The 10363-nt window shown below is 33.3% G+C and overlaps 1 protein-coding gene across 1 annotated transcript; it reads left to right on the forward strand.

Annotated features, from left to right (window-relative positions):
- The first annotated feature begins 5300 nt into the window (after positions 1-5300).
- Positions 5301-8910, forward strand: LOC139841608 (uncharacterized). Its single transcript, XM_071831820.1, has 3 exons — positions 5301-6130; positions 6799-6967; positions 8189-8910. The coding sequence occupies exons 1-3, from the start codon at positions 5414-5416 to the stop codon at positions 8641-8643; spliced, it is 1341 nt and encodes a 446-aa protein (XP_071687921.1). The 5' UTR covers positions 5301-5413; the 3' UTR covers positions 8644-8910.
- Positions 8911-10363: the final 1453 nt, after the last annotated feature.

The following is a 10363-nucleotide window of genomic DNA, read 5'->3' on the forward strand; positions in this document are numbered from 1 at the left end:
GATTATTGATCGTGTCGGACCAGTAGCTTACCGACTTGAATTACCACAACAACTCGCGGCTGTACATAACACTTTCCACGTCTCAAATTTGAAGAAATGTTTTGCTAAAGAAGATCTCACTATTCCGTTAGACGAAATCCAAATCAACGAAAAACTTCAATTCGTCGAAGAACCCGTCGAAATAATGGATTGTGAGGTTAAAAGACTTAAGCAAAACAAGATACCAATTGTTAAAGTTCAATGGAATGATCATAGAGGACCCGAGTTCACCTGAGAATGAGAAGATCAGATGAAGAAGAAATACCCGCACTTATTTCCAGAAGATACGTCAACACCTCCAACTGCTTAAAATTTCGGGACGAAATTTATTTAACGGGTAGGTACTGTAGTGACCCGAACTTTTCCATGTTTATATATATTAAATGAAATTGTTATTTACATTATTAAGTGTTTCCAACATGTTAAGCAATCAAACTTGTTAAGACTTGATTAATTTAAATAGGTTTCATATAGACAATTGACCACCCAAGTTGACCGGTGATTCACGAACGTTAAAAGTTGTAAAAACTATATGATGACATATATATGATTATATATATATAGTTAACATGATATTATGATAAGTAAGTATCTCATTAGGTATTTTAACAATGAGTTATATACATAAAATTGAGTTTATTGAATTAAGAAACTCGAAACGATATATATAACGATTATCGTTATAACAACGTCTTACTAAATACATATTAATCATATTAAGATATTGATACACTATGTTTAATCATGATAAATGATAAGTAAACATGTCATTAAGTGTATTAACAATGAACTACATATGTAAAAATAAGACTACTAACTTAAAGATTGCGAAACGAGACATATATGTAACGATTATCGTTGTAACAACATTTAACTTATATATATCATACTAAGATATATTAACATATCATAATATCATGATAATGTAATAATTTAACATCTCTTTATATATAATAAACAATGGGTTAACAACATTTAACAAGATCGTTAACCTAAAAGTTTCAAAACAACATTACATGTAACGACTAACGATGACTTAACGACTCAGTTAAAATGTATATACATGTAGTTTTTTAATATGTATTCATACACTTTTTAAAGACTTCAAGACACTTATCAAAATACTTCTACTTAACCAAAATGCTTACAATTACATCCTCGTTCAGTTTCATCAACAATTCTACTCGTATGCACCCGTATTCGTACTCGTACAATACACCGCTTTTAGATGTATGTACTATTGGTATATACACTCCAATGATCAGCTCTTAGCAGCCCATGTGAGTCACCTAACACATGTGGGAACCATCATTTGGCAACTAGCATGAAATATCTCATAAAATTACAAAAATATTAGTAATCATTCATGACTTATTTACATGTAAACAAAATTACACATCCTTTATATCTAATCCATATACCAACGACCAAAAACACCTACAAACACTTTCATTCTTCAATTTTCTTCATAAAATTCATCTATCTCAAGTTCTATCTTCAAGTTCTAAGTGTTCTTCATAAATTCTATAAGTTCTAGTTTCATAAAATCAAGAATACTTCCAAGTTTGCTAGCTTACTTCCAATCTTGTAAAGTGATCATCCAACCTCAAAAAATCTTTCTTATTTATAGTAATATATCTTTATAATACAAGGTAATACTCATATTCAAATTTTGATTCAATTTCTATAACTATAACAATCTTATTTCGAGTGGAAATCTTACTTGAACTTGTTTTCGTGTCATGATTCTGCTTCAAGAACTTTCAAGCCATCCAAGGATCCTTTGAAGCTAGATCTATTTTTCTCTTTTCCAGTGGGTTTATCCACAAAACCTGAGGTAGTAATGATGTTCATAACATCATTCGATTCATATATATAAAAGTACCTTATTCGAAGGTTTAAACTTGAAATCACTAGAACATAGTTTAGTTAATTCTAAACTTGTTCGCAAAAAAAAGTTAATCCTTCTAACTTGACTTTTAAAATCAACTAAACACATGTTCTATATCTATATGATATGCTAACTTAATGATTTAAAACCTGAAAACACGAAAAACACCGTAAAACTGGATATACGCCGTCGTAGTAACACCGCGGGCTGTTTTGGGTTAGTTAATTAAAAACTACGATAAACTTTGATTTAAAAGTTGTCCTTCTGGGAAAATGATTTTTCTTATGAACATGAAACTATATCCAAAAATCATGATTAAACTCAAAATGGAAGTATGTTTTCCAAAATGGTCATCTAGACGTCGTTCTTTCGACTGAAATGACTACCTTTACAAAAATGACTTGTAACCCGTATTTTCGACTATAAACTTATACTTTTTATGTATAGATTCATAAACTTAAGTTCAATATGAAACCATTTAGCAATTGGATTCACTCAAAACGGATTTAAAACGAAGAAGTTATGGGTAAAACAAGATTGGATATTTTTACTTGTTGTAGCTACGTGAAAATTGGTAACAAATCTATACAAATCATATCCTAGCTAACTTATATTGTATTATACATGTATTCTAATATATTATGTAATCTTGGGATACCATAGACACGTATGCAAATGTTTTGACATATCATATCGACCCATCTATATATATTATTTGGAACAACCATAGACACTCTATATGCAGTAATGTTGGAGTTAGCTATACAGGGTTGAGGTTGAATCTAAAAATATATATACTTTGAGTTGTGATCTAGCCTGAGACGTGTATACACTGGGTCGTGGATTGGGTCAAGATAATATATCAATTTATTTCTGTACATCTAACTATGGACAACTAGTTGTAGGTTACTAACGAGGACAACTGACTGAAAATATTTAAAACATTAAAACGTATTAAAAAATGTTGTAAATATATTTTGAACATACTTTGATATATATGTACATATTTGTTATAGGTTCGTGAATCGACCAGTGGCCAAGTCTTACTTCCCGACGAAGTAAAAATCTGTGAAAGTGAGTTATAGTCCCACTTTTAAAATCTAATATTTTTGGATGAGAATACATGCAGCTTTATAAATGTTTTACAAAATAGACACAAGTACGCAAAACTACACTCTATGGTTGGATTATTAAACCGAATATCGCCCTTCAAGTCTGGTAGCCTAAGAATTAGGGAAATGGCCCCTAATTGACGTGAATCCTAAAGATAGATCTATTGGGCTTAACAACCCCCATTCAGGTTATGGATGGTTTAGTACTTCGAGATTATTATACAGACGAGAGGTTCTGTTTTGGGGATATTCTATGCATTAAGTTAACGTCGGTTACCAGGTGTTCAACATATGAATGATTTTTATCTCTATACAGTTTATGAAATGCCTGATAAGAGATGTGTTATAAAAATGAAATCTTGTGGTCTATTATTATGATTTAATAGTATGTAGGTTAAACCTATAACTCACCAACAATTTTGTTGACGTTTTAAACATGTTTATTCTCAGGTGATTATTAAGAGCTTCCGCTGTTGCATACTAAATTAAGGACAAGATTTGGAGTCCATGCTTGTATAATATTGTTTAAAAACTGCATTCGAAGACTTATGTTGATGTGTAATATTATTGTAAACCATTATGTAATGGTCGTGTGAAAAACGCTATATTTTAGATTATCATTATTTGATAATCGTCGTAATATTTTAAAGTTTATGGTTTGTTTTAAAATCGAATGCAGTCTTTGAAAAACGTCTCATATAGAGGTCAAAACCTCACGACGAAATCAATTAATATGGAACATTTATAATCAATATGAACGGGACATTTCATACAACACGTGTATACTATGTACTACTAACTGTGGACTACTAACTGTGGACTATTAATTGTGGACTACTAACGTTGGACTGCTAACTTGACAACTTAAACAATCACACGTGATTGAAAATATAAACTTAAACAATCACACGTGATTGAAAATATAAACTTAAACAATCACACGTGATTGAAGATATGATATGAATAATAGTTGTATTACATTTTGATATATATATATATATATATATATATATATATATATATATATATTTGTTACAGGTTCGTGAATTCAAGGACGACGGCCATATTTTTAATAAGTTGAAAACTTATTATTAATATACTTTTACTACCGTGAGTATATAGTCTCATTTTTAAACTCTAAAAATATTTTGGGATGAGAATACATGCATTTTATGTTTTACGCTATGGACACAAGTACTTAAAATATATATTCTACGTTGAGTTGTAACACCTTGCATATCTTCCCTAATAGCTTGGTAACTAATATTTACATGTTGTAAGAACATGTAAGCGCGAATCCTATTGATAGATCTATCGGGTTTGACAACCCCAACCGGGCTAGTCGCTTTAGTATCGTAAACGGTTGCATAGTACTTCGTTTTTACTACACTTGGTACAGTGTAGGGAGATTTCATAATAAAGGGAATATGATACATTAATGGTTAAGTATGGTTACCGAAGCGCTCAACAACTTATAGAATACTTTTATACACTTGCGAGTGTACATATATTTATAACTATGAAATCTTGTGGTCTATATTTATATCGATGCTAGCTTTAAACCTATATATCTCACCAACCTTTGTGTTGACTGTTTAAGCATGTTTATTCTCAGGTCCTTAAGAAAGTCTTCCGCTGTTGCATTATCTGAGCAAGCTGTGCATGGAGTCTCATGTTTTTGTTTAAATGAAGTGTTGCATTCAATAAAACATTTGTCATGTATTATATTCGACTGTTATGTCACGTGTGTAGTATTTGAAAACCGATGTATCATGGGGATTATTTCTTAAATAATCGCCCACTCGTTTAAAACATGCATTATGTATAATAATGGTGTGCTTTTTATAAAACGAATGCAATATTTTTCTAAAGCGTATCATATAGAGGTCAAATAACTCGCTATGAGACCAATGAATAACGTACTACGTTTATAGTAATATGGACGTGTCGTTTCAATAAACATCAACAATTCGCATTTATTTTACTCTTTGGTCCAAATTTTTCAACACTAAAGGCATTATCGATCCCGTTAAAATGAACTAAATAGAGCGGACCGATTCAGATAGATATCAGTCGGATCGGAATCTGATTGACATCTTTAATTACCATTCTAGAAACATATGATAAATCAAATGGATCAATATTTTTTATTGAGGTAGTACTCCGTAAAAAATATTGAAAAAGATAGTAACTTCCAATGATAATTATGAACGTACAGTATATGCGTAATTCTCACGTATGTACAAAAATATACGAACACCTTTTTATACGATAGTCAAAATCGCATCATCATTTTCCTTCATCTATTCATTTTTAATTCCCAGTTAATTAAAAACCTAAATAAAAATCTTTCATTTTTTTCACAAACAAAATGTCTACACAATCTCCGGCCGAACCTCCGTCACGTGCCGTCGGCGGCACCGAATACAGCTGGTGCCGCGCCGTTCCCGACGGCACCGGCGTCACCGTATTATCTCTACTTTTCTCCAAACAACCAAATCTCCCTCACCTTCAATCATGCATCCACACCTTACAAAACTCCCATCCTATTCTTCGATCAAAGCTCAGATTCAACCCCTCAACTTCCACTTTTTCCTTTTTTACCCCCTCAACTTCCTCCAACCTCCAAATCACCTCCTCCGATTCCAATTTCACATTCTACCAAACCCTAGAACACGAAATCAATACCAACCCGTGGAAACACAATGAATCGGAAACTGGAACTGATGTTATGTTTGCGAGTGTGTATAATTTGCAGGAGGGGAAATATGCGGTGGTGTTACGGTTGCATACGGCGGCTTGTGACCGTACATCAGCTGCATTTTTGTTGAGAGAGTTGTTGAAGTTGATTGGTGATGATGACAATGTGGATTTGTTTAAAGAAGATGGATTAGGGTTAGCTATTGAAGATTGTGTGCCTGCTGGGAAAGCTAATAAACCGTTTTGGGCACGTGGTGCTGATATGTTTGGGTACTCTGTTAATTCGTTTCGGTTTTCGAATTTGGAGTTTAAGGAAAGCGGGTTTCCGAAATCGACCGAATTTGTTAGGTTGAAAATTGGATTAGAAGATACAGAAAAGATTCTATCTGTAAGTGTCATTTGTATATCATTTTCTTAATTGTTAATGTTTATCATTATTATGATTGATTGAGTTTATATGGAATTTTTAATTTTCTGCAAGATATGTGAAATGTGGATTTATGGTAATGGTATAGGATTTGCAAGAATGATACGAGTAGTTAAAAATGAAACGTTTAAGAATGCGGTTACTTTTTTGGTTAAACGGATTTTTCGGATACAAGATTGTTAAATATTTTTAAGAATGCGGTTAGTTTAGTTTTGTGAATTTCGTTGATGGACGTAATTGATGTCTAATCTAAAGGTTAGTGGTAATTAGGTAGACCTTGGTAGTTAAAGCATGCCTCCTAGTTTGATACTAAGCAAATGCATTGCTGAATCATACTCAATTTTAGTAAACATTGTTTTGAATTATGCTTACCATTCTTATATCTGTAGAATCCACATTAATGTAGTTTTCAAGTTTTTTAAAAAAGTATAAATAATAACGCTTAGAAGGTTTGAGGTGGTTAGGTTGACTAAGCTAGTCAAAGCATACATCCCCTTTCATAGAATTGTGGTATAATATGAAAAAGAATATAACTGCTCTATTATAATGAGTCTGATTCGATTAATTGTATATTGACTATTTTATCCTGATTAATCAGCTTACTTGTGTCATGACATTAAATTTTTCAGGGCTGCAAATCGAGAGGTATTAAGCTATTTGGGCTGTTAGCAGCAGCTGGATTTATAGCGGCTCATGCTTCTAAAAACATTCCAGACGAGAAATGGGAAAAGTATTCACTTGCAACTCTTGTTGACTGTCGTTCACTTCTTGATCCAGTTCTTAGTGATCATCATGTTGGTAAGCCTAATTTTTATAGACATTGCTCGCATATCATGTTACATATGTGTGTGTGTATCTGCTTGAACTGCTTAGCTGTTATACGTAAGCGTTTGAGTGTGGCTGAAGTTATTAATAACGAAATGGGCAGTTTGCGTAACATGTCAAAATTGGTAACTTATATTTTTGTACAGGTCAAAACCAGTAAGGCCAGTTGGCCCAGAAACCTTTATTTTTTCAAAGTTGCAGTTTCTTATGTATGATTAGCAGGGATGAATCTAGCTACAAGCACGTGGGTCACGGAACACCACTAGTTTGAAATTTTTTAGTAGATAATACCCTTTAAATTGTATAGGACACCACTAAATTTAACTGTTGGACTCTATACATTTTTCAAATTTGTAGTTTTTATTTTAAATCGTATAGGACACCACAAAATTTAACTACTCGGACCCCATATATTATCGAATTTGTAGTTTTTTGAAGGTATATTACCATAAAAGTAGCATTCAAATATATAATTAGTACTGGAAAAATTTTTGGGACCCCATTGAGTTATAATTCTGAAATCACCGCTGATAATTAGTGTGTTGGATACAAGGTTGCAAAATTCGCTGCTTGGGGGGATTTTTTTTTTTTTAAGGCAAACTCACACACACTACTGCACAAATTAACCCGAAATATATATACAAATTGTCCTAAGCAGGACTCGAACCCTCAACCTCCTGGTTGGAAGGGCCACCTCGTTACCGCGGGACTTTGGAGGGAGTAATCGACAACTCGGGATGGATTGGGCTTTTTATACATTTTTAAATAATAATTTTTAAAATTATATATGTGTATATTTAGATTAAAACCATAAAGTGAACTTTAACATAATTGTCTAAAAACATAAACATAATCATTCATTTGTTTAAAAACTCTACAAATCTAGTTAATATTCACATTAACATGTTAACCAATTTTGACTTTGACCGAATTTGAACAACAAATCCGATTTTGACCCATTAACCGACGTTGACCGACTAGTTAAACGGACTTTTGAAAACCGGATCGGTTTGTTCTTAAAAATGAATAATCTGGGATTGATCTGGAGTAATCGGGGTTTTTTACAACGGTGGTTGGATATGAATCATATGATCATAAAATTTCTTTGTTTCAATAATTAAAAATTTAGCCTTCAAATTAAACGATTTTAGAAGTTTTATATATGTTAAATATTAAGCTTTATGACTGATGCAGGATTTTACCATTCCGCTATCTTAAATTCTCATGACGTAAAGGGAGGAGAAGATATATGGGACCTAGCACAAAGAATATTTTCATCTTTAGAAACTGCAAAGAACAACAATAAACATTTCACAGACATGGCTGACCTAAACTTTCTCATGTGCAAAGCCATCGATAACCCTAGTTTGACTCCATCTTCATCACTAAGAACTTCACTTATTTCAGTATTCGAAGAATCCTTAATTGAAAACACCAATCAATTGCACAAAGACCTTGGTTTATTAGATTGCATTGGGTGTGCTTCTGTTCATGGCGTGAGCCCTTCACTCGCAATTTTTGACACAATTAATGATGGTCAACTTGATTGTGCTTGTGTGTATCCATCTCCAACCCATTCAAGGGAACAAATGCAAGATTTTGTGGATCATATGAAGAAAGTTCTTATTGGGGCTACTGTTTCTAAATGAATGTACTTGTAATTTTGACTTTCATTTGTTGTTAGGGATTCGGGTTTTAGCTGATAAATGTTCTTGGATGTAATTTTGTGGCTAGCTCGTTAAAAATCTTCTGCAAGTGATATGTCAGTGAATAAATTTGCTGGTCATGCATCATGTTCCGTTGTAAGTTTGTAATGCTCCCCCATTGATATGCATAAACAAATATTGGTGCTGCTGTATTTTAAGTGTGTTTTCGATATAATTTTCTGAATTTACAGAAAAATGTGATAAATTGAAAAGGGTGACTATGATCTTATTTGATTTGTGTGTACTGTGTACATATGAGGTGTACTGATTTGTGTGTAGTTGTGTACTGTGTGCATATGATTCACTCGGTATGTTCAACTCGGTTCGTAGTACCTATAGCTGAAGTTGTTCCTTCTACGGTCTCTAACCACCAATAGTCCTGACATAATTGACATTTTTAGGAATAATATCTTAATTATTACGGCTACTCAAATTCCGTTTTATAGCTGGCAATTCAATAGAATCCCCGACACGTTAATTTTTATAAACCTGACTAGTTTACTTAAGGAATAATTTACAATGTTTGACCTAGAAATAATAATGGCTTATGAAATACTAACATCATCTAATACAATGATTAATACTTTGAACGGTGGAAATATATTAAAACACTCGAGCAATGAGCGAGAGAGAATCTCAAGCTACAAAGGCATCAAAAGCCATTTGCTCCCGTTACTAACTTTACGACATCTATGACATAACCAAGAAGGAATACAAGCGAATGAAATTGATAATATCACTTTTCTTAAGAGCCTTAGAATGAAAACAGACATTGTTGCGAAAACGTTATAACATCCGCGAAGTAGCTCATGTAATGAAGTAAGCACATTCCTTGGTGTCTTGTTGGACTCTCCAAGTATTTGACTAGAGCTCCCAATCATTCCAAGTCAAGAAAGAAGACATCCCAAAGACATTCCACCTGCAAACAAAAAACCAAACCTGTTGCGCAACTTCAAGAGAAAAAGACGTGATTAGAGAATTTCGCGACCTTGTTGCAAGAGGCACACATAATCGAGTCAATCTTTAAACCCATGGATGATAAGTTGGACCGGTTCAGAAGCTTGTTCAGAATCATACGCCATCGGCTTCTCATCGGTGGTCGTGAAACTTTCATTTCTCTTCACATTTTTTCTCTCTTCTTCCCCCTTACTCCCCTCCTGACTCCGATTTTTTATTTTAGTCGAGATCCGGTTCTCTTTTACGTGGGCTCTGTTGGCCTCGGGCGATAAATACGATGGGCTGCTACATATATTATGATCTCGGCGGTGGCTATGTATGTGCGGGTGCCTGGATTCTCCTCGTTTCGCTGAGCAGGTCTACTCTTTTCCTTAATTTTTGTTATGTTGAGTTCACTATATTTCGCCTGAATGTACAACCTTACTTTTTATCGCATTTTGTGCTATGTTTCGAGTTGAAAATGTGTTTGTAAGCTACGAGGTTTGTTCGTTGAGTGACTTCTGTGTGATTGTGGTGGTGTTTGTTATTTTTGGTATCATCCATCTTTTGGTTGTTTTAGGAATTTCGATAACGATAAGGTGTCGATCCTTGGGTTACGTTAAGAGTTTTTGGGAGATTCAGTTGTTACGAACTTACGATGTTTGTGTTCAGCGTTATTGATATTTAGGTCTAGTTTCATTCGAGATGTAATAACTAAAGGGCTTAT

This window comes from Rutidosis leptorrhynchoides, chromosome 4 (assembly GCF_046630445.1).
Source record: "Rutidosis leptorrhynchoides isolate AG116_Rl617_1_P2 chromosome 4, CSIRO_AGI_Rlap_v1, whole genome shotgun sequence".
In the NCBI taxonomy this organism is placed as follows: domain Eukaryota; kingdom Viridiplantae; phylum Streptophyta; class Magnoliopsida; order Asterales; family Asteraceae; genus Rutidosis; species Rutidosis leptorrhynchoides.

Coding starts and splice junctions, on each gene's coding strand:
- LOC139841608 (XM_071831820.1), top strand. CDS start 5,414: ATGTCTACACAATCTCCGGCCGAACCTCCGTCACGTGCCGTCGGCGGC. Junction 6,131..6,798: donor ATACAGAAAAGATTCTATCT/GTAAGTGTCATT, acceptor TAAATTTTTCAG/GGCTGCAAATCGAGAGGTAT. Junction 6,968..8,188: donor TCTTAGTGATCATCATGTTG/GTAAGCCTAATT, acceptor TGACTGATGCAG/GATTTTACCATTCCGCTATC.